The sequence below is a fragment of the Cynocephalus volans genome, chromosome 6, assembly GCF_027409185.1.
Source record: "Cynocephalus volans isolate mCynVol1 chromosome 6, mCynVol1.pri, whole genome shotgun sequence".
In the NCBI taxonomy this organism is placed as follows: domain Eukaryota; kingdom Metazoa; phylum Chordata; class Mammalia; order Dermoptera; family Cynocephalidae; genus Cynocephalus; species Cynocephalus volans.
In genome coordinates, this window is record NC_084465.1 from 26,285,865 (window position 1) to 26,309,357 (window position 23,493).

At 38.8% G+C, this 23,493-nt stretch overlaps 1 protein-coding gene and 1 non-coding gene across 3 annotated transcripts in view; one reads left to right on the forward strand and one right to left on the reverse strand.

The window, feature by feature from the left end:
* The first annotated feature begins 479 nt into the window (after positions 1–479).
* Positions 480–23,493, forward strand: part of ZC3HC1 (zinc finger C3HC-type containing 1) — a 34,890-nt gene continuing 11,876 nt past the window's right edge. The window contains exons 1-10 of one of the 2 annotated variants that reach the window (XR_010023846.1): positions 480–639; positions 2,119–2,230; positions 6,772–6,922; positions 7,480–7,563; positions 16,041–16,168; positions 17,179–17,333; positions 18,314–18,557; positions 18,974–19,186; positions 19,640–19,846; positions 22,166–22,938. Coding sequence is in view for 1 of the 2 variants with exons in the window: in XM_063099347.1 (XP_062955417.1) it covers positions 494–639; positions 2,119–2,230; positions 6,772–6,922; positions 7,480–7,563; positions 16,041–16,168; positions 17,179–17,333; positions 18,314–18,557; positions 18,974–19,186; positions 19,640–19,846; positions 22,166–22,234 (1,509 nt within the window). In the remaining variant the exon portion in view is untranslated. Of the gene's footprint in view, positions 640–2,118; positions 2,231–6,771; positions 6,923–7,479; positions 7,564–16,040; positions 16,169–17,178; positions 17,334–18,313; positions 18,558–18,973; positions 19,187–19,639; positions 19,847–22,165; positions 23,097–23,493 lie in introns of those variants that run through there. The other variant, XM_063099347.1, reaches the window with a different exon arrangement.
* LOC134381360 (U6 spliceosomal RNA) lies at positions 4,941–5,048 on the reverse strand. The gene has a single exon (XR_010023959.1). It is a non-coding gene; the product is annotated as a U6 spliceosomal RNA (small nuclear RNA).

Genomic DNA, 23,493 nt, shown 5'->3' on the forward strand with positions numbered 1-23,493 from the left:
ACGTAAGGGTCACCATTTCCTCGCATGTAAAAAGATGTAACGTTAAGAGGGCCATATGAGTTAATTACTTGAAGACTAAATTGGGCCCCTCATCCCTGCTGAATTTGAAGAGACATGCTCTAAAAATCCCTTATCAACCTAAAAATCACAGGTCATAAAGGAAACGATTAATCTCGCTTTAGGGCTGGCTGGTTAGCTCAGTTGGTTAGCGTGTGGTGCTGATACCACCAACGTCCTCTGTACCGGCCAACGCCAAAAACAAAAACAACACAAACAAAAACCAAAAAAACCCCACCTAGCTTTAGTTTAATCCCAAACATGACAGCCCTCCTTACGCCCTCCTAAACCCTCGTTCTAAAATGACCAGGAAGGGGTGGGCCGCGCGGTCAGAGTCCTCGGCCGCGAGTCGCCTCAAGAGGCGGATCTTAACCGCCCAGAACGGAAGTTCCTGAGCCTTCAACCCCGACGGGAAGCAACTGGGCAACGGACCAAGATGGCGGCGCCCAATGAGGGGCAAACGTTTGCTGCGGGGGTTGAAAAAACTTGGGGTGCAGTCGTTCGCTCCCCAGAAGGAACCCCCCAGAAAATTCGGCAGCTGATCGATGAGGGGATTGCCCCGGAAGAGGGAGGCGCGAATGCGTGAGTTCGCGAGTCAGCCCTGGGTCCAGCGCTGGAAGATTGGAGAGGGTTTGAGGAACACAGTCCTGGAGCGGGGGTTGGGGTGGGGGTGTCCTCGGTCGGCGACTCGGCCGTGGGGATGGCTTCTTCTCAGGATCCGAAAGAGACTAGGGTTACTGTGCTTGGTCGGCTTCGAGCTTTTCGGGAGGTCCTGAATCCCGCATCACGGGCGAAGTTTTGCCGTTAAGACAGTATTTGGGGAAGGTAAAAAGAGGACCGCAGACTGAGAGCGCCTGACTTCTCTTAGTTGGGGTGCTTTAACTTTTTTTGTGCCATGGACCCCTTCAGCAGTGAATGGTAAAGCTTACAAACCCCCCTTTCAGCGTAATATTTTTAAATGAATAAAATAAATGGCATAGGCATATAGAGAAAACCAGTTACCTTGGAATGTAGTTATCAAGATAGTAAAAGAAAAATGTTACTAAATAACATGCTTACGTGCTTTTTAATTTAGTGAAATAACGTCTAGTAGTGTGTTTATTATCAATCATCATTTTGAAGTAGTTATGAGCATAGACAGTATTTCAAAACGTGCAACAACTGTAATGTGAGAAAATTATTTCCGTTGGTGACAAATTCACAGGTATTGCTAATAGTACTATGTTTTTTTTTTTACCTTTATTCATAATTGAATAAAATGCATTTATAAGTCTCAGAAGTTGGTGAAATAAATGTCATTTTTTTCCCATCTGAGTTTATGGATCCTCTGATTTTTTCCCAAGAACCACACCTTCCTGTAAATCTCTGAGAAAGATTCTTAGAATAAGTATATTTCTTTCAAGTTACGATTGTTGGTGTAATCTATTTTTATTAAAATGACTTTGTTTTTCAGCAATTCTAACTGTCCACCCCCACCCCAGGTACTGAAATGTCTTTCACTGAAAATGGGACAATTGTTTTGCTGATTTTTTTTTTCCCCCTGAGTTTTTTGCATGAAATCTAAAGATCTTTACTTTGACTTGAATTTTCTAATTGGTTCTTGTTTGGAAGGAGTAGGTATCAAGGGTCCATCCGGGTAAAAATACCAAAGTTGTTTTTTCTATTGTTAAAAGACTTACATTTCTGAAGTGGTTTAAATTGTATAATGCATACCTGAAGCTTTGAGTCTTGTTTTGTGCTTACTAAAGTTATGCAAAATACTGTTGAAGAACAGTGAGTAAGGTAGGAGAATAGTTTGCTGATACTAGTGGAACACTGTAGAGGTAGAAATTGATTGAAATTTAGGTATGGCTAAACTGTAAGGAGTCTTGAGTGCCAGACTGAAGAATTTTGAACCATTGAAAATATTAAACAGGGGAATAATGTGGCTGAAATGATTTTTAGAAAGCTTAAAATCCAGTGTTAGTGTGATTAATGATATGTGCAGAGAACTGAGATACAAAACTTTAAAGCAGAGTGGTATCAAGAAGGATTACCAACGGTTCTGTCACTGTATTTTAGGAAGGACACATCCGCCACATTCCAGTCAGCTAATGGATCACCCCAGGCAGAACAACCTCCATTGGAATCTACAAGCAAAGAAGCCTTCTTTAGCAGAGTGGAAACATTTTCTATATCCTTTTTTAGTTTACATGAGTTGCACCTTCTACCCGCTCCTGGAATTGTTATCCCTCCAGAGTATTACACCATTTATTCTGATGTTTTAAACTTAAGAATCAACCTTGGTAAGAAATTTTATAGGAAAATTAGCATTGCAATGTGTTATCCCTCAAAAGGACAGTTGAGATTATCTAACCTTTTCTTTTTACAGAAGAAAAAACTAAGAATCTGAGAGAAGGAATAATAACTAATATTTGTATATAGTGTGTTTTCACTTATATTATCACATTTGATCTTCACCTTAAGCCTATGAAAATAGGTATTATTATTATCATACTAATTTTACAGAAGAAGAAAGAGTTTCAGGTGGGTTATATGATTAGCCCAAGATCACCCTGCTAGCAAATGGCAGAACCAGGATTATAGTTTGTTTTTTGAGTCTATACTACTATATTGTCTCTAGATTTTCCTTTGTGTATTGGTTATCTATTGTTATGTAACAAGTTGCCCTTAAACTTAGTGGCTTAAAACAATGAACATTTATCATCTTACAATTTCTATGGATCAGGAATCCTGGCATGGCTTAGCTGAGTCCTCTGGCTCAGGGATTCTGACAGGTGGCAGTCAAGGTTGGCTGGGGTGCAGTCATCTCAAGGCTCAACTAGGAGAGGATCCACTTCCAAGCTCATGTGATTGTCTGCAGGATTCATTTCCTTGTGGCTATTGGACTGAGGGCTTCAGTTCTATACTGGCTGTAGACCTCCCTTGGTTCCTTGCTACATGGGCCTCTCTATAGGGGCAGTTCAGAGCTTGTCAGCTGGCTTCCATCATAGTAAACAAGCGAGAGAGCAAGATGGAAGCTAGACTCATTTTGTAACCTAATCTGAGAAGTGACATCCCATCACTTTTGCCATATTCTGTTCATGAGAAACAAGTGACTAGGCTAGCCCATACTCAAAAGGAGGGGATCACACAACAGCATGAATACCAGAAGACAGGGATCATTGGAGCCACCTTAAAAGCTGCCTTCCTCACTTTGCTTTTATAGAAGTCTTTAGTAGCTCCAGCTGTTTTTTTTTTTTTTTTTTTTTTTCCCAAATGTGCACTTATAACAAATTACCAACAAGGTTCTGACCTAGGAATCTAATATTAAATAAAATCTCAGAATTTAAGACAATGAAACAAATTAAATCACACATTTTTTTCATCAAGAAATGAATACTGGAATATTACTAAAATAAAAAAGTAAGCACATGCCCAATTATCACATTGCATATTTCAGAGAAGAGACATTAAACATGAATGTCATAAGTTTACTTACAAACATATCTAGTATGCTATATGAGTTCAAGAGTTTGATCCATTTCTCAGAGATAGTACCTCTTAAAATGCTCTTCATGTCTATTTCATGAATGAACTAAAACATCCTCATATCTTGGTGTCTTACTGTAAAGAAAGATACAGCAAATCAAAGCTAATGTACAAAGGTATCATAATTAGTAACTGCCACTTCGTTTCCACAGAAAATGGCAAATTCTTCCCTAGGCTCTCATAGTGGCTCCTGTGGACCACAGGGGTTGTGAACCTCCAGATGCTCTGTCCCAACAGGGCACTGTTGGTAGCTCTGCAAAAGAAGCAGAGACCAAAGATGGAAGAAATGCAGTACCACACCAAGTCCTACTTTTTTTTTGATGACCTTGTGTCTTCACCACCCCACCCCCACCCATGCAAGGACCAAAAGGCTCAGTTGGGTTTTTAGAGTGAATTTTTTTTTGTAATTTTAAAACAATTTCAGAGCTGTTCGGTAGCTCAGTTGGTTAGAACATGGTGTCGATAACACCAAAATCTAGGGTTCAATCCCTGTTACCACCAGCTGCCAAAAACAAAAACAATTTCAGACTTAGGAAAAATTGTAGAGGTTACAAAAAACTTTTTTTCTGAGTTATTTGAAAGTAAGTTGCCAAAGTGATGCCTCATTCCCAAATATACCCTATAAACAAAGACTTTCTCTTACATAACCAGAATGCAACCTTCAAAATCAGGAAATTGACATTGAGAAATTACTACCATCTAATCTTCAATTTTCTCATCAGTTGTACTAATAATGTTCTGTGTAACAAAAGGATCCAGTTGAGAATCACATTGCATTTAGTTGTCATGTTGCTTTAGTGTCCTTTAAACTGGATCATTTCCTCATTTTTTCCATGATTTTTATGATCGCGATGTTTTTGAAGATTACAGGCCAGTTATTTTGTAGAGTGTACCTCAGTTCATGTTTGTCTGATGTTTCCTTATGATTAGATTCAGGTTATATAACAATGTCATGAAGTGATGCTATGTTCTCATTGTATCCTATCAGGTGGCACATGATTTCGATTGATCCCTTTATGGTGATGGTCACTTTGATCACTTGATTAAGGGTGTGTCTGTCATGCTTTTCCATGTAAAATAACTCTTTCCTCCTTTGTTTTTAAAAAGCATTTTGTGGGGAGCTTCTTTGAAAGTATAAATATCCTGTGCTTCCTCAAACTTTATGTAATTTATTTGTAGCAATGAGGACTCATGATTTCCTTTTTTATTCTGTGGGATATAATTCATTATTATTATATATTTTGATGTTCCAGTTGTTCCTGATTTGGTCAGTGGGATCCCCTTTAGGTTGGCCTCTGTGTCCTTTCTGTGTGCTTTTAACATATCTTCATAATTCTTTTTTTTTTTTTTTTTTTAATTTGGAACAGTTCACAAATTTGCATGTCATACTTGTGTAGGGGCCATGCTAATCTTCATTGTATCATTCCAATTTTTAGTATATGTGCTGCCGAAGTGAGCACTGTCCTCTTTATTGATTTCTGGGATGAAAATTTCTAGGCTCATCTTTTGTTTTTCTTTCCTCATCCCTGGAATGAGCCATTTCTCCAAAGAACCTTGGTTCTTTTTCAGTGGAGAATGTTGTTTAAAAGCCAACATCTGGCTACAAAGTGAACTCATAGTTACTGGGGAGCCACTGCTCTCAGTCCCTCTCAGAGGAAAAAGCTAGAGACTATATATATGAATGTATATACCTCCAGTTTACATCTAAATTTATTTCTATATTTAACTCTGTGTTTAAAAAACTGTGTGTTCTTGCTGATACCTCCAATTCCAGTTCTACACCACAGGATTTGTTCTAGTTTTCTTCCTTTCCATATTTCTCTCTCCCTTATTTAACATTGTCAAACCTAATTCCTATTATCCTTAATATAAGTACTACTTTGATCAGTCTCCCTATATGCACTTAATCTCCTATTTCTGCTGTGCTACTGTCTCTGCACGGATATCCTCACCCCATTCACTCCGTATCTGGCTGCCCCACGTGGATGCCCTTTACATATTACTTCACTTCAACACCCCGCGGAGGGCCACCTCTCCCTTTTCACCCCATTTGGGCTCTTACACCCTGTACTGAGCTGCCTTTCCCCATCCTCCTGTCTCAGACGTCTTCCTTGTTCACCACCTAATGGCTTTGGAAATTTCCTCCGTTTTTCCTTGAATTTCATGTTCAGGAAGGGGAAGATATTTTAACCATCCTTCTACTATTGTTCCTTGCATTAAATCCTGATTTTGTTACATTATTTAGATCTATTTCCTTTTCCCATTGGCTATAAATTGATCACCATTTTAAATATGATAATCATTTATTTAACTTAAGTTGGTTAAGTGATTCTATTACTTTTATTCTAGATAATCCCAGCTCCTTTAACATTTATATCCAAGTTCTGTTTTCTAGTCTTCATCCTTCTTTTGCTGATATTCGGATGTTTTTCAAATTCCCATATACCTTATTAAAATATAGAACTTTCCTGTGTCTTCTTTCATGTTTTATATTTTTTTTTCCTGTGCTCTATAAAATAAGAGCTCTATAAAATAAGAGCTCTTTAGGTAAAAAAAAAAAAAAAAAAACACTGAGTGTTGAATATTAAGGATCAATAAATGTGCTAAGACACTTTCCCAATTACATACTCATAGATACTTTCAACTATTTAAAACACATATGGTCACACACACCTGTTAGTACAATCAAATTTGGGGGGAATAATAAAGAATATTATTAATTTTACTGCCTTTATTCTTTGGAAAGTAAAAGTGGATGTGGTACAATAGCAGAGTGTAAACTGGTGCAAAATATTTTGGCCTGTTTGATTTTGACTATCTCTTATTGCTTAGGCATACCCCAGTATTAGGACATATACAAGTCCCTAGTATTTCAGATTAAGTCAAAGTGAGTGGCTTCTGTATTCTACCCCACAGCCAGTAATAAACATTTTAAACATATAAAATGCATAGGGCTTCCTAGAGAAAAAGTTAATAACTTTTTTCCCTCTGCTTGTTACTCAAATGACCATCATTCTGAAGAGTATGTGCCTGTGCTTTAAAAATAGTCTTCACTACTTTTCTTACTGCTTTCCCCCTTAATTTAATGTTCATTCCTATGTACATTAAGAATGAGTTAAAGCTTTAATTTCTGACTTATTCATTTTAATATACTTGCAGTGTTGTATTTCTTAACGTGAATACTCTTTGAAATGGGCAGGTAAGCCCCCTGAGCTGTCTCCACTTATCTGTGCAAAATATGGCTGGGTCACAGTTGAATGCGATATGCTCAAGTGCTCCAGCTGTCAAGCTTTTCTCTGCGCCAGTTTACAACCAGCTTTTGACTTTGACAAATGTAAGTGCAAGGTGCAAATTACATTTTTCTCCACATTCAAAGATATACTAGTTTCTTCTGAAAAAAAACAAAAAACAAAAAAAAACAGTTAACTTCTATTCGATTAAAGAATTTGTACTACTATACGTAATAAAGTGAATTTGTAATTGCCTTCACCCTAATTATTAGCTTCAATCATTACTTTTTTTTTTAAAGCTAAGCTACTTTAAAGTGAACTTGACTTTTTGTATTCTAGGTAACTAACAGCAACATGTTTACTTTATTGTTCCAAAACATGCACTTTTAGGCAAAGAGAGACAGGTCGTTTGTGAAGGCTCACACTTTGGAATGCCCTGCCTTATAAGAATCATGGTATATCTCTTGATCTTAGGATCTCAATTTAGAACGTATTTTGAGAAAAATATTAAGATGATATAGTTGCTCATATTTTCATGTATTTTTTAATTCTCTTAATTTGAATTCTCTTTAATTGAATCTGTACTCTTAAAGGTTCTTGGCCATTGGATTTTGAATCTATATAGTATTTTTTAAGGCATTGCTACCTATGTGGATTTCAGATACGGAACGATGTGCTGAGCTGAAGAAAGCCTTGTGTACTGCCCATGAGAAGTTCTGTTTCTGGCCAGACAGCCCCTCTCCAGGTATTTACTTCAGAGAATTCCAGTTTCCATCTCTCCTTGGTCATTGCATTTCTAATATCTAGTTTTTTGTAAAAACATGGTCATCAAAGTTTCTTTTTCTTCCTTTCTATCTGTGCTTTTCAAGAACTTACTTTCACCTATGTTATTATTTAACTTTATTAAGTGCATTTGATATGCCAAAGGCTTAGTCATGTATACATGATTCTACTTGATCCTCACAGGAGCCCTGGGAAGTAGTTATTATCATCCCGATTTTTTTTAGATGAAGACACTAAGAACCAGAGCTCTTAAAACCAACCAGAGAGAAGCCATAATTATGGTTTTATCTGATTCCGAACCCTCTGCTTTGCCTGCCATACTGAGCAGTCCTGTGTTCTACATAGGCTTCCTTTAGAGGGTACACTAATGGTGGCAGTTGAACAGGGTTTAGTTGCTAAAGAAGACTCACAGGACTGCAAATGAGAGTGATTACAAATCTACTGTTTATTATAGTAAGATTGTACTCTATAAAAACAGCACTGAAGTAAGGATATTATCACTGCCAAAGGCTACCTTACCTAAGAATCTGAAGAAGTCAAGTCCAAGCTCCTATTTCCTTCCTATATAAGGACCATGGTAAAACACATTCTCCCTTGAATCAGGAACCACTGATACGTCACAGAACACTTTGCAGTAAGACAGCCCAAAATGTAAACTCAACTGGGAATTTTTTATATTTTGCTGATCACGTAGGCATATTCCTGCTAAGTAAACAGCTTTGACAGCAGAGCCCTCTGGTGGGGAATCTCACCAAGACCAGGTACAAAATTCTTCAGATCCACAGTAGCAAAGCAACACTGTTCATCCGTATATTTCATGCCTTGACCAGGGATCAATCCTATGTAGTATATTTTTTATTTCAGTAGGACAGCTCAGGCTAACTCCAGGGTCTCTGATGGCTAGGAATTGTTCCATGAATGACCAATAAGAGGCAAAAAATAGATTGAAAGTGACCATAGATTGCTATCTACCTCTGATGAATTAAGGGGTGGTGGAAAAGGGATTATTAAGAAATAAAATTGTTGGCTGACCAGTTCAGTTGGTTAGAGCTCAGCCTTATGACACCAAGGTAACAGATTTGGATCCCCATACTAACCAGCCACTGACCTCCTCCCCAAAAAGAAAGGAGATAGTTAATGGTGACTGTATAACAAGGATTTCTTGCTGTTGGCCTAGCTATTTCACTGTGTAATATAACAAAACTCAGTCCTGTGAGGTTTTGACTCCATCCTTGTCCAGTGCACTTAGTCCAAGTTTTTAGGGTTTCCTAGGGCTCTGTTGGGTGTTTCCAATTCTTGTTACTATACACTCTGCTTTGTTGATCCCACTCATAATTTCAGCAACCACATCGGAGACCTCTAATTTCTATCCAGTCCTCTCTTTTGAGCTTGACTCATGTTTTCAACTACTTTCTAAACATTTCCACTTAATATTATAGGTACCTGGAACTCAACATATACAAAACTGAACTCTTCATTTTATGCATAAAACTTTCTCCATCTTCATAAATGTCACTGATCTCCCCATCCACATGTCCTAGCCAGAAATCTGGAAGTCACTTTAATGCCCTTCCCTGTTGTCACCCACCTTGTCCCATCCATTCTACCTCCTAAATAGATGTCAGGTATGACCTTTCAATTATTTTATCCCTTTGTTTGGTTCTTTAACATTCAAGGGACTTATGTGTGGAGAAAGGAACAATCACAACTATTTACACTTTAATACTTAAATTTATTAAGCATAACTAAAAGAATAAAATTTTGTAGGTAATTTTTTTCTAGCATTTACTAATAATTACAAACTAAATTTCTTTAAACATTTAAAATTACAATTACTAATTTACTAGCACTGATTATTTTGAACATATCAAACAATTTAAATAGTAGAAAAATAAACAAATACATTAATTATAAACATACTTAAACGTATGTTGAAACATTTTCGTGATGGGTTTAATTTCTTCTCCATTTGCTCTTTTACCCTCATAAGGTTTTACAGCTACTTTCCTAGTATTTTTTTTTTTTTTTTTTTTTTTAAAGATGACCGGTAAGGGGATCTTAACCCTTGACTTGGTGTTGTCAGCACCATGCTCACCTAGTGAGCAAACCGGCCATCCCTATATGGGATCCGAACCCGTGGCCTTGGCGTTATCAGCACCGCACTCTCCCAAGTGAGCCACAGGCCGGCACCTACTTTCCTAGTATTGTAGCAATGTGACCAAACCCAAAATTAGGAGAAGATGATCAGAAAGGTCTTGGGACCTGATTTCTTTTCCCAAGTTTTGCTAAACCTGAGCCACTGGTCATCAGAAATGTTACCTTTTTACTATTAAATCTCACTTGATTTTTTTTTTTTTTTTTTGTCTTTTTCGTGACCAGCACTCAGCCAGTGAGTGCACCGGCCATTCCTATATAGGATCCGAACCCGCGGTGGGAGCGTCGCTGCGCTCCCAGTGCTGCACTCTCCCGAGTGCGCCACGGGCTCGGCCCCGCACTTGATTTTTTAAAGTCCACACTTTTTCAGTTGATTTCAGTTTTTTATAACCTGACTTTTTTTTTTTTTTTTGTCGTTTTTTTCGTGACCGGCACTCAGCCAGTGAGTGCACCGGTCATTCCTATATAGGATCCGAACCCGCGGCGGGAGCGTCGCCGCGCTCCCAGCGCAGCACTCTACCAAGTGCACCACGGGCTCGGCCCATAACCTGACTTTTTTTATAAAATGATACAACTTTTTTAATTGATGGCATATGTTTTGACATATTGGGTTACTTGCAACAACTTTAAAAAATTTGGTAAACTGTTAAAGAATATTTTATTGCTCCTGAATATAGAAAGTATCCCTTTGGGTTTTTTTAACTTTAAAAATAATTTCTAAAATTTTGAAATGTTTCAAGTATAGAAAAAAGCTGTATGTGATAATAAAAAAAAATCTCTATCTACCACCCAACCCCACTTTATCCCAACATTTTGCCATCCTTGCTTCAAACCACCCCTTCCTGCTTTCTTTCTGTTAATCAAGAAGAGTTACAGATACAGCTGTAATCTCATTCTCTGCCTCCCTATCCTGAGATAAATACTATACTGAATTTGGTGTTTATCATTTGTTTGCATGGTTTCTAATTCTACAAGTATCTATAAGCAATATATATAGCAGTATTTACTTGTTCTAAAATTTTGTATAGATGTTACCATACTGTGTATATCCTTCGACAACCTGCTTTTGGGGAGGGAAGGTGTCCCAATTTTTTTGAAATTAATACATGTTGTCGCATGTAGCATGTTTGAAGCTTTCTAATTAGTAGATCCATCTAAAATTTTAATCTTCTGGGGGATGAGGGATAGAGTTTGCCCAGTTTGCTCTCTCTTTGGGAAAGCTAGTTTATTCAGATCTTAGAACCCACTGTCAAACCCTCTTTCTACAAGTTATTGCGTGTGACTATATCTTGAACATCCTACTTACCTGGTTGTGTGTCATCACAGGTGCTGATTAAGCTATCCTATTCTTGATACCTACTATCCTTGGAATAGGTTCCTACTTATTCTAGTTCTATTGAGCATATTCACGGTTCCCTTCTCTACTAACACAGATTCTGAGCTTTTTGGGTGTGTAGATTAATGTTTTTCGTGAAATTTGGTAAGTTTTCAGCCAATATTTCTTTAAATAATCTTTCTCCCTCTTTTCTTCTCTTTCCTCTTCTTTTGCAACATTATGCAAATGTTGGTGTGCTTGATGGTGTCCCATAGGTCTCTTCAGCTCTGTTCATTTGTCTTCATTCTTTTTTCTTTGTTTCTCAGACTGGATAATCACAAACAACCTGTCTCTGTGTTTGCTAATTCTTTCTTCTTCCAGCTCCAATCTACTGTTGAACACTTCTAGTGCATTTTTTACTTCAGTTGTTATACTTTCTAACTCCTCAATTGCTATTTGGTTCTTTTTCATAATTTCTCTCTCTTTATTGATATTCTGTATTTCGTGAAACATCCTTTTCATACTCTCCTTTAATTCTTTAGACATGGTATCCTTTAGTTCTTCGAACATTTAAAATAATTAAAGTATTCATCTAGTAAGTGCAGTATCTGGGCTTCCTCAGTGACAGTTTCTTTTACCTGCTTTTTTTCCATGTGAGGCTTATACGTTCTTATTTCTTTCCTTGTCTCTTAATTTTTTTTTGAAAACTGAACATTTTAAATAATGTAATGTTATCAGCTCTGGAAATCAGATTCCACCCCAAACCCACCAGTGTTTGTTTCTGTTGTTATTGTCATTGGTGTGTTTGTGTTGTTGTTGTTGTTGTAACTGTTTGTTTGGTGACTTTCCTAAACTAATTATGTAAAATCTATATTCTTTGTCATGTGTGGTCACTGAAGTCTCTGCTTAGTTAGCTTAGTGGTCAGATAATGATTGGACAGAGATTTCCTTAAATTCCTGGAACCAATAAGTCCACCAGCCTTTGCCAAGGAGCTCTGTGTGCATGTTGGGCACACCTTCAATGGTCAAGCAGGCAGTTCTCAACTCTGCATTAGCCTTCTCTTCCTGCTTGCAGAGACCCTCAAATTCAGCCAGAGATGAGAGCTTATAGGCCTTCTCAGGTCTTTCCTGGGCATGGGTACAGCCCTGCACATACACATGTCCTTCTAGATTCCAAGAAATGTGTCAGAGCTTTTCAAACCCTCCTGTGGACATCTCATTTCACAGCTTTTCATTTTAAGGTTTTTGGTCAGCTTTGCCCAGACTGTTATTGCTGCCTCAAGGCAACTGTGATGTTAAACAGTTGCCTCTGATTATTTTTTTTTTTTATTTTTATTTTTTTCAATGGGATCCGAACCCGGGGCCTTGGTGTTATCAGCACCGCACTCTCCCAAGTGAGCCACGGGCCGGCCCAACCTCTGATTATTTTTGAAAACCCCTCTGGGGAAAAAGCTGTTCTCACTAGGTCAGTGCAATTATCCAGGCAACTGCCAGACCGATCAGATAATAACAGTTCTCTGGGATGGGGCTTTGGAGGAGCCCCAGCTCCCTTTTGTTCTCTCCAGTGACTGCTAAGCTGCAAGTTTTCACCATGATTGTGGGGCCATTGGTTTTCAAGGCTACCACGGAGCTGAGTTGGGGAAAGGAAGATGGAAACAGGACAAGTTAAAAATGCCACAGCGCTTGCTGTTTTTACCAAGATTCAGCCATTTTTCTTGAATAAACATTTCCCAGATTATTACAAGTCTTTGGTTAATTTCCAGAGTTCTCAGAAAGTTGATTTTTGACAGTTTTTGCTAGTGTTCTTGTTGCTGTTATAGAAGAGAGGATTTTTGGAGGTTCTTACTCCAGCATTCCCACTGATGACATCTACACAGATTGAAACAAGAGACATGTACATGACAAAAGAGACAATTTATAAATGTATCAATGCTCTTCTACTTACTAAGATTAATTTTAAAAATTATTACTCTTCTGTACTTTTTCTTTTGCATATCGTTAAGAACTCATGGACTTTCAGAAGCATTTTATCTTAGTTATAATGATTATTCTGTCTCTCTCTTTTTTTTTTTTTTGGTGGCTGGCTGATATAGGGATCAAACCCTGGATATTGGTGTTGTCAGCCCCTTGCTCTAGCCATCTGAGCTATCTGGCCAGCCCTTAAGCTGACTATTCCATACTTTCAGCATTATCTCTAGCATTCTTAAGAGCATTCTTGCTTTCTAGCAACAACAGAATATTCTAACTTGATGTATTTTTTCTGCCCTGAGACATGGAATCAACAACTCTTCAAAGAATCTTGATCTTTTAATAATATTAGAGATCAAAAAACTAGTTGTTAAAGATTCAAGTAAGTGGTGGACAGAGGTGCTACTATTAATGCTTTTGGGCCCCATCTAACAACAGAATGGGAAAAGAGATTTCTTTTTTAAAAAATAGCTTTATTGAGGTATAATTGACATAAAATATACTGCACATATTTAGGTGTCAATTTGATAAGGTTTGCACAACGATGAAACCATCACTACTAGATTTCTGTTTTAACATCTTGAGTTTATATTTGTTTTCTCAGTTTAATGCTGCATATTATAGTACCCTATTTTTCTTGTAAGATGAGGTTTCATAGATCATTAGGAGTTTACAATATTGGGCTGGCCAGTTGGCTCAGTTGGTTAGAGCATGGTGCTGATAAGACCAAGGTCCAGGATTTGACACCTGTACTGGCCAGCCACCAAAAAAAAAAAAAAAAGCAGTTTTGCAACATTGGTATTCCTTCTCTCCATCTTTAGGCTAACAGTATCCTACAAGGATTATTATTTTAAGTCATTTTAATGTCTTCTAAGCTTCTTTGCCTCCACACTTACCTTTTACAGTCTCTAAACTAATCCATGTTTATCTATAACATCACTTCCTCCTTAAAAAATCTGTGTGCACTTTAGCCTCATCTCCTACTTATCTCCTCACACACGCACTGTGTTCCAGCACCATGAAACCATTTAGGATTCCCCAAATGTGCCATCCTTTGGCTGTTTGCTTTTATACACTGTTGTTCGGCTTTCACATTCAGCTTAGACTTGACTGCCTCTAAGAAACCTTTCCTGAAAACGCACCTACCCTAATCAACTCTAGTTAGTGTCAGGAAGCTTTTAGCCAAAAAAAAAAAAAAAAGGAGGGCTGGCCCGTGGCTCACTTGGGAGAGTGCGGTGCTGATAACACCAAGGCCCCGGGTTCGGATCCCATATACGGATGGCCGGTTCGCTCACTGGCTGAGCGTGGTGCTCACAACACCAAGTCAAGGGTTAAGATCCCCTTACCGGTCATCTTTTAAAAAAAAAAAGGAGAAGGAGAAGGAAGGCAGGAAGAATAAGTAACAAAATGGCTTAATAAAAAAATGTATTGTATCTTGTAATAAACCCCAAGGTAGGAACTCTCCAGGGTTGGCTAACTTATTGGCTCAGGACCCAGTTCTTCCAAGAAGCATTGTTGTGAAAGTAGTTTCTGTCAAGGTTGCACAGTGGCAGCAGTTTAAAGAGTCACATGCAGATACTATCCAGCACACTTCCTCTCCTATCTCATTGGTCACGATAGGGTCAAATGTCCCTTCCTAAATGGGCCACTGCCTAGAGGAATGCTTCTGTTGTGATTGTTAGAGACAAATCAGGAATTACTCCAGGTCACTAGGGGTAATGACAGATACCAAACAAAATCTTGCTTCTGCCAACAAGGCAAGACCAGGGGATAGCTGTTGGGTTGACAGCCAGTAGTATCTGCTACATCTCTCTTGTGACTTTTCATAAGAGTCTCTATTTACTCTTGTGATAATACTTATCACACTGAAATGTCATTGCTTAACTGCCTCCCATATTAGATTGTGAGTAACTTAAGGGTGTTGAATGTGTCTTTCATCTTTGTATCCTAAGGGGCTGCCTTATAGTGGCTGTCAAGCAACTGAGTGTTAATTTGAGGCTGAGAAAAAGACCACTGAGTCCAGTGGCTTCCTACTGTTTAGCTGATCAGGTTAGGATGATGTGTTCTCTCTTCATTTTTTCTGTAAAATCTCTCACCTACAAAAAGTATTTTCATTCTTTCTTGAAACTGATTCTATGTGTTTCTACTGATCATTCTAGGCCTAATAGATCAACCTCCTTAGCAAGTAATTCAGCAAGGCGTTTCTGCCCTCACCACTTGCATTTGCAGCCAGTGTACCAAATATTGAATACATGAATTGGGTGACACCAAAGATAATTGTAGTGTATAACCAATTAATTTCCACACTAACCGATTTTCAAACACATTCTTTCTTTTCCACCTTAGGTATAACCAGTGAGCTTCCTAATTTTGTACTTTGTATGTTCTAATATCCACTTTTGCTTCACCTTATAGTGTAAGCCTTTTTTTTATCTCATGTATAAATTTTAGGAACATGGAATTTTTTTCGTTCTTAGCTCACAATAAGTTATCCATACTTGGTAGTTATAAAATGTTGGTTCTTTAAGCCCTGTCACCTATGCAAGCCTCTACCTCCACTAACTGTTTGGGGGCTTTTTTTGTTTGTTTTCCTTACTTTTACTTAAGGTAACAATTTCAGGCATACACAAAAGTACAGAGAAGAGTACTTGAATAATGTAGTACTTGGATAAAATAGAATAATGAAATCTCATCTATCCATCACCTGACTTCAACAATTTTCAGTTTATAGCTAATCTTGTTTCTTCTATATTCCTAATACCTCTCCGCCCCTCTGCATTGTTTCAAAAGTCAATCCCACACATCATACCATTTCATCAGTAAATATTTTCAAGATATGAAAGATAACAGAATCTACTTCTTAAACAAAATCAGTAGTATCCATCAAAAGAAAAATCAATAAAATCTTAGTGTCATCAATTTTACATCTCCAGTTATTCTGTACGTGTTTTTATTTTTTACAGTTTGCACCAATATAATCTTTCAGTTTACTTTTTCCCCAGATCGATTTGGGATGTTGCCATTGGATGAGCCTGCTATTCTTGTTAGTGAATTCCTAGATCGTTTCCAAAGCCTTTGTCACTTGGACCTCCAGCTTCCTTCCCTGAGGCTGGAAGACTTGAAATCTATGGTGAGTTTTTCTTGGCTAGGCTACAGTGGCCTCCAGTTGTCACCAGCATTTGTACATGAAGCATCTCTTTTAATGACAAGAGGATGCAGATTATTGTGAAGAGAACCACAGTTCTCTTGTAGTCTCAAATGACCTTTTTCAGTCTCTACCAGAAAGGCAACTGTTGAGGGTTTCATTTAAACTTTTAGGTATCATTCTTTAAATGGCATAAATTCAATTTTATCTTGATTTATTATTTAAACTATTGAACAGAAGATACTGAAATAAGACTGTGTATGGTTGATTGCATACGATTTTCCAAAGAAAGTCCTAGAGGACAAGTTACAAATTCCCTTCTCCTTGTGAATAGAAATGTTGAAATGCTCTGGCCCATCTGTACTTTGGAACTGAATGTGTACTGTCCCATTTCATCACCCTGTAGGTACTTTATGAAGATATACCTTACTGTAGGAAATAGCAGCTGATTATTTTGCTTCTTCAAGTTGAGAAAATAGCTTGGGTTTTAGTAGCAAACTAGTAACCTCTGATACCTATTATAAATGTTACCCTGTCCCTAGCCAAAGATATTTTTTTTTCACCCCATCGTAGTCCTTTATTATTCTTAAAACAAAAATAAATACTGGCAAGCTCTGTTGTTCTGTCAAAAAGTAAATTCATTGTCAGGCCAAGACATAAACAGTAACCTGTTTTCACTATTTGGGTTTGAAGTATATAGATTTCAGAGAAAATCTGCAACTGGTAAATTGAAAACAGTTTAGTACTAAAAAAAGATCTGGTAGTTCCAGGAAAACTGCTATCTTTCTTAATTAGCAGATCCAGGGCAATTCAGAAAGCTTCCGTGTGATACCTTAGCCCTGTCCTAGAAGTAAGTCTTCTCTGTGCAGAGGACTGTCTTCATGTTTGTCATTTCTTTTCTGATTTTTGCCTTGTACCATCTGGGTACATCATTCTTTATAATTTTTCTTTTATGGTGGTTGAAACTTGAAGATTTTTACTTGGCTTCTTTGTAGTGCTTGACAGAAGACAAGATCAGTCTTCTCCTGCACCTGCTCGAAGATGAACTTGATCACCGAACTGATGAGAGAAAAACTGCAATCAAATTAGGCTCAGATATCCAAGTCCATGTCACTGCCTGTATTCTCTCTATGTGTGGCTGGGCATGTAGGTTAGTAAGTGGATTTTGCCTGGGCACATGAACAGTGACAATAGTATACACCCGTATATCTCAGTTGCTAATAGTATTTGGAAATCCCGTGGTATTTCCTGTGAGAAGAACAGAGACAGAAACTTGGGGGGCCATAGCGGGGGAGGGGGATAATAAGAATTAGTAACAAAACCAGAATTATAATACAGGAATTCTTGGTGTTCACACCTAAACTTTTTACTTGTACTGTCACTTCCTAGTGAGGAATTTGCGTTCCTGTAAACAGTGAGGCTCCTTTCTAAAAATAGAAAGACAATAAAGCACAACAAAAATCAGTTTAATTGGTAAAAACTACCAAAGGAAACACCAGCTGGATCCCCCTAGACCCCACGTTGGTGTTCCTGTTCCAGCTGCTCAATTTGGTATAGACTCCCTGTGAGATAGAAGAATGTCAGAATCAGTCTTGATTTATTTTGAATATGTTTTCTTTGGTAGATTAAGGAATGTTTTCCATTTAAAAGGAAAAAGTTTTAAGAGGGACAGGAGAAATTTATAAAACATACCTTCAAAGTAGTCTTGCCATAGAGAACACATCAAGAGACCCCTTAGATCTTTCTACAGGAAATTTGTGAAAGATGATGAAGCTGGGGTCCTGAGACCAGAGGAAGGGACCCTGAGAGAACATGGTTCCCAGTCCACTGGACTGCTTCAGAGATTTGTTTGATGAGATAAAGCATACTCACAAAGGGCCGGCCCGTGGCTCACTCGGGAGAGTGTGGTGCTGAGAACACCAAGGCCCCGGGTTCGGATCCCATATACGGATGGCCGGTTCACTCACTGGCTGAGCGTGGTGCTCACAACACCAAGTCAAGGGTTAAGATCCCCTTACCGGTCATCTTTTAAAAAAAAAAAAAAAAAAGCATACTCACAAATAATTACACTAAGTCACTAGGAAATGTTACCCTTTGAGAAAACTCACTTTCTCTTTCATTCCTACCTAGTTCTTCTCTGGAGCCCATGCAGCTCTCCCTGATAACATGTTCCCAGTGTATGAGGAAGGTGGGGCTCTGGGGCTTCCAGCAGATTGAGACATCCATGACTGACCTGGATGCGTCATTTGGCCTAACCACCTCCCCCATCCTAGGCCCTGAGGGGCGGTCAGAGCGCTTCCCACTGGTGCCTGAATCCCCTCGGAGGATGATGACCCGAAGCCAGGATGCCACTTTTTCCCCAGGCTCAGAGCAGGTATGGACTTAGCTTATTTGTGGTGGACTTTTTCCTGAACCCCTGACCTTGGTATTATCAGCACCATGCTCTAACCAAGTGAGAGGGCGTGGACTTTTTAGTAGCATTCTTGACAAAAGTGTTGTTGGCGGAGAGTTGGAAATTACCTTAGGTGGGTAGGCTTTATGTCTAAAATCACATTGATCAGAATACCATGTAGTGTTTCTGTTCACCAACAGAGAAGCTAAATTTGTTGTAGAAGTATGGTATAGAAACCTAATATTCTTTGAACAGTTCAATTATGTAGACAGTTCAGAAACTAAATTCCTGTAGTTTAAACTATAAAATATTAGCTTTCACATTCTTCTAGAAAGAAGTACTTCGACCATAATTGTTAATGTCATTGGTGTACTTCCATTATCTCCTCTTTCCTTCAGGCTGAGAAGATCCCAGGTCCTATTGTCTCCCGAACTCGGAGCTGGGACTCTTCCAGTCCCGTTGACCGTCCTGAGCCAGAGGCTGTTAGCCCCACCACCAGAACCCGCCCAGTGACCCGAAGCATGGGAACAGGAGACCCGACTGGCCTGGAGGTACCATCTAGCCCTCTGCGGAGAGCCAAGCGAGCTCGCCTCTGCTCTTCCAGCAGCTCGGTGAGTCATCTCCACGTGTAGACATCGCTGAGCAGAAACAGCATGCTGTACCCTCGCTGTGCAGCATGGAGAAGCAGGCGAGAGCCCTTCCCCGGTCCCACGACTAAAAGTAGACCGTTTGAATAAGTTGAAAGATGAGACAGTGGGTGACCAAAGGGAAAAAATGAAGGGTTTCATCATTTGTTTCTTTGGGGTGTATTCTGGATAGGTAATAAATGTTTCAGGCAAATGAGGCGGTAGTGAGATAGGGGGACAAACCTGGTAAGCTGCCATTTTTTTTTTAACAAAAGGAGTGAAAGAATAAAAATGAGAGGAAGATAATCAGAGTTTAAATGAGAGTGTAAAAATTTGGCAATTGTAAGGTTCTGGATTTGACAACTAATAGCAATGCCTCGCTGAATCTATATAGCATCTGCCCCTTCAGTAATGCTATTTCTCTTCCTCCTTCCTCAGGACACATCTTCCCGAAGCTTCTTTGATCCTACCTCTCAGCACAGAGACTGGTGCCCCTGGGTGAATATCACACTTGGCAAAGAAACTAGGGAGAATGGTGAAACTGAGCCAGATGCCAGCACCCCCACACAGCCGGGCTGGAAGGCAGTGCTAACTCTCCTTTTGGCCCACAAACAGTCTAGCCAGCCGGCTGAAACAGACTCCATGGTGAGATAAGCCATTGCCTGTGTGTGTGCAGCACTTGCTGTTTATGGAGTAAGGAGCAGAGACTGGTCCTATGATTAGTACCTTGCCTGCCCTCAGCTTTCATAAGTCGTTAGACTCATTCTGGTTTCATCCTAGAGAAAAGGCATGGAACTGGTTCAATCTTTCTGCAGTTTAGCACATGGTATTCCATCAAATTCTGATTAATTCTTTGTTCTTCCAACAAAAATGATCAGTGTAGAAAAGAAGTACAGAAACAGAAATAGATAAATAGGCAGCTGCTTCAGCCTCATGTTGCAGAACAGCTGCTTTTTCCATCAGTTGCTGACACTTGTATTTGGAGCCTGGCCAGCTAACTTAGCTGTTTGGAACACTGTGCTCTGACACCAAGATGATGATTTCATTCCTCATGTTGGGCAAGTTACTTTACTCTGTTCCACAGCCCAGACTTGTGCACTGGACCTCCACTTGTCATCATAGTTATGACTGCTGTGGGTTACAAATGTGGGTAAATGCAAAGCCTTTGTGACAACTGAGAAACAAGTCAAGTGGCTGCTCTATGTAAAGGATGAATGTGGGAGGGTGGACGTTAAGGGGTCATGAAAACTGTTCTCTTTTCTTTGCTGGCTCACTCCCAGAGTTGCCTTGTAGCCTGATATAAATATAACAACTTCTGACCTCTATACCCTCCAAGGACAAAGTAAAGTAATACTTCCAGCAGATATTTACAAGCAACATTCCCAGATGCATGTTTCTGTAGGGTCACAGGATTCCACTGGAGGAAACTATAGAGATGCTAAAAGTCTGATAATGTCCATTAGTGCCCTTAGTAAATATGCAGATTGTTTTCCAAGTTTTTGTGGGAAAAAAGTCTGCATTTTTCCAATTTAAGAAACATATAAAGCTATTTGAAGACAAATGTTTGACTCCCATCTCAAATTGGAGAGATAAAATCTATCTTTGCACATAAATTCTCTCTGCTTGGATCTTCAGGAAATATCATATTGGCAGATTTTTTGGGTGGTTTTGTTGTTGTTGTTGTTGTTGTTTTCCTGGTTGGTGGCTGGCTGGTCTGGGGAACTGAACCCTTGACCTTGGTATTACAAGGCTGCCCTCTAACTGAGCTAACAGGCCAGCCCCTTAGCAGTTTTTATTAAGACTCCCTTCTATCACTGTCATACTAAAAAGAAACCCCGCAGGTTTTTTTTGTTTTGTTTTTTAGTGGAAAAAGTTGGCCTCCTAATTGGCCCTGAGTTCCAGTACTTTTAAGGTCCTTTTTGGTAGTTTGTCTTTTAACCTACCACAGCTGCTATGACTAGAAGATACAAAGCTGAATAAGGTTGTGGTAAAGGATTTTGATGTTAGAAAAAAGTTTATGCTATTTTTTCAACTTACATTTCTTTCAACTTGGTTTGTCACACTATATTATTAACTAAATTCCCCTCAGTAAGAGTTGAAACTTTTCAGCTTTTCCCTCCTGGGACTTTTTTTTATTGAAACACTCATCCACAGAGTGGATAGGAAAACAGTGAAAATGTCGTCTTATATCAAAAACTAGAAGTAACTTTATGGGTCATCTTGCTAGATATTTTTTGTACTCTCACTGAGACCCTGTCTGCACGTAACATTTGCTCTTTATTGTGACTCTCAAAGACAAAGAGAACCAAGTGTTCTGATTCACTGAGAACCTTTATCTTCTAATGAATTGCTTTGTCTCCCTGTAACACTGTTTCTCAGAATCTCAGCACTTGATAGGCATGATCAAGTGGCAATGAGATTCTTCCTATTATTAGCTCTGCTGGCTCAAACATAAAGCTGAGAAGGCCAAGGTCATAGTTTAAACTCTTAGGGGTCATCAACTTTGTTTTATTCCTTGGCTTTGGATCATACTATTAACCTTAACCTCAGCTGAGTATCACATTAAATGGGAGCTCTTATTCACAAGAAATAATGAACTAGAGCCAATTCAGCATCATGAGTGAAAATCAGTGCAAAATGTGTGCTGCAGTCATGGAGGGTCAGAGTGTCATCCTCACATAAGGGGTTAGGACAGATACAGATACTTGGAGGGAGGATATGAGCCGTGATTTAAAGGCTCAGAGTATGTTAGCAGCAGTCTGACAGTAGAACACTGGCTTCTTGGTTTTTGTTCTGACTTTAGGTATACATCATATATAGCACGATATAAAATGAATTTTACTCAATTCTAGACATATCTAGATCATTCTAGGAGAAATTTATAGACCAAGCCCTAAAGCTATTACCTATCTTTTGTCTCTATATGAGAATTCAATCTCTAATAATAAGCTTTTCTACCTATAGAGTCTCTCTGAGAAATCAAGGAAGGTATTCCGAATATTCCGGCAGTGGGAATCCTCATGTTCATCCTGAAGATGTTCCAGCCCCTTCCTGGAGAGAATTGGAATGAGTGACTTTTTGTTTTTTTGGTTTTTGTTTTTGGCGGCTGGCTGATATATGGATCCAGACCCTTGACTTGGTTGTTACAAGGCTGCACTCTAACCGACTGAGCTAACCAGCTCGCCCACGAATGACTTTTTGGAAAATAAAGTCTGAATTCCTTTTGGTCAGCTGATGTTAAACTTTTCTCCATTCTGGTTTCACAATAAGGAACCCGAGCCATTGCAAAGGCAGTGATTGTCAACCATCTGCATCTGACTGAGGGGAGACCCTTTTCCATGTGGGGATGTGGACAGGGTAAGGCACAGCAAGTCCAGTTCTGTTCAAGGAGCACGGAGCTATGATACTATATGAAGGACCAAGAATTTGAGCACCCATCTCAGCATCTGTAGTGTGGGGCAGTGTTCTGAGGTCTCCTCTATCCCAGGAATATGACAGGATGTGTTAATAAAATATTTACTAAGATTCTTACTGCTGGAAAACTGTTATCTTCCTTGCCCTGCAGGCTAGAGAAAACTTCAGTGGAACAGTCAACAAGGTCAGAGTTTGGTTTTCAGTTTGGCTGCAAAGCCTGAAATTTATTTGTGATTCCAGTCAAAGATGTATAATCTGTCTTAAAACAGAGGCAAGATGATTTTCATTGTGTCACCAGGAGATCTGGTGTGTTATAGAGAACGGTAAGCAGATAATTTTCTCTTTGCTTTGATAATAAAAGAATATAACGAGGAAGAAGGCACTTCAGAAAAGACCCCTCTCCTGTGCCTTCTAATGTATGGCACCCCCATTTGGGGCTCCCAAGGCTTTTTCACTGCTTGTGGGGATTATTAGTCTCTGCTAGGGAAAATTGGCCCTGAACCTGACCCATCTACATAAGACTGTCCACTGAGTCAAGGGTTCAGATCCCCACACTGGCCAGCCACAAAAAAAAAAAAAAAAAAAAAGACTGTCTACTAACAAAGTATCCATGAACTATTTAAGGACTAGAAAGTAACTATTCTCTATATGAGGAAAATTCCTTCGACCAAAAAAAAAAAAGAAAAGAAAAGAAAGTAACTGTTCCCTGATGTGTAACTGGTTGGTTTGTTTTATAACTCACTTTTATACTAAGCTATTTTTTTAAAAATAACAAAGTAATATTCTACCCATTTTATACTTTAGTTTATATCAGTAAATTATAAAACATTTCTCCTACATATTATACCCAACAAAAATTAATTCCTAAATATCATAAA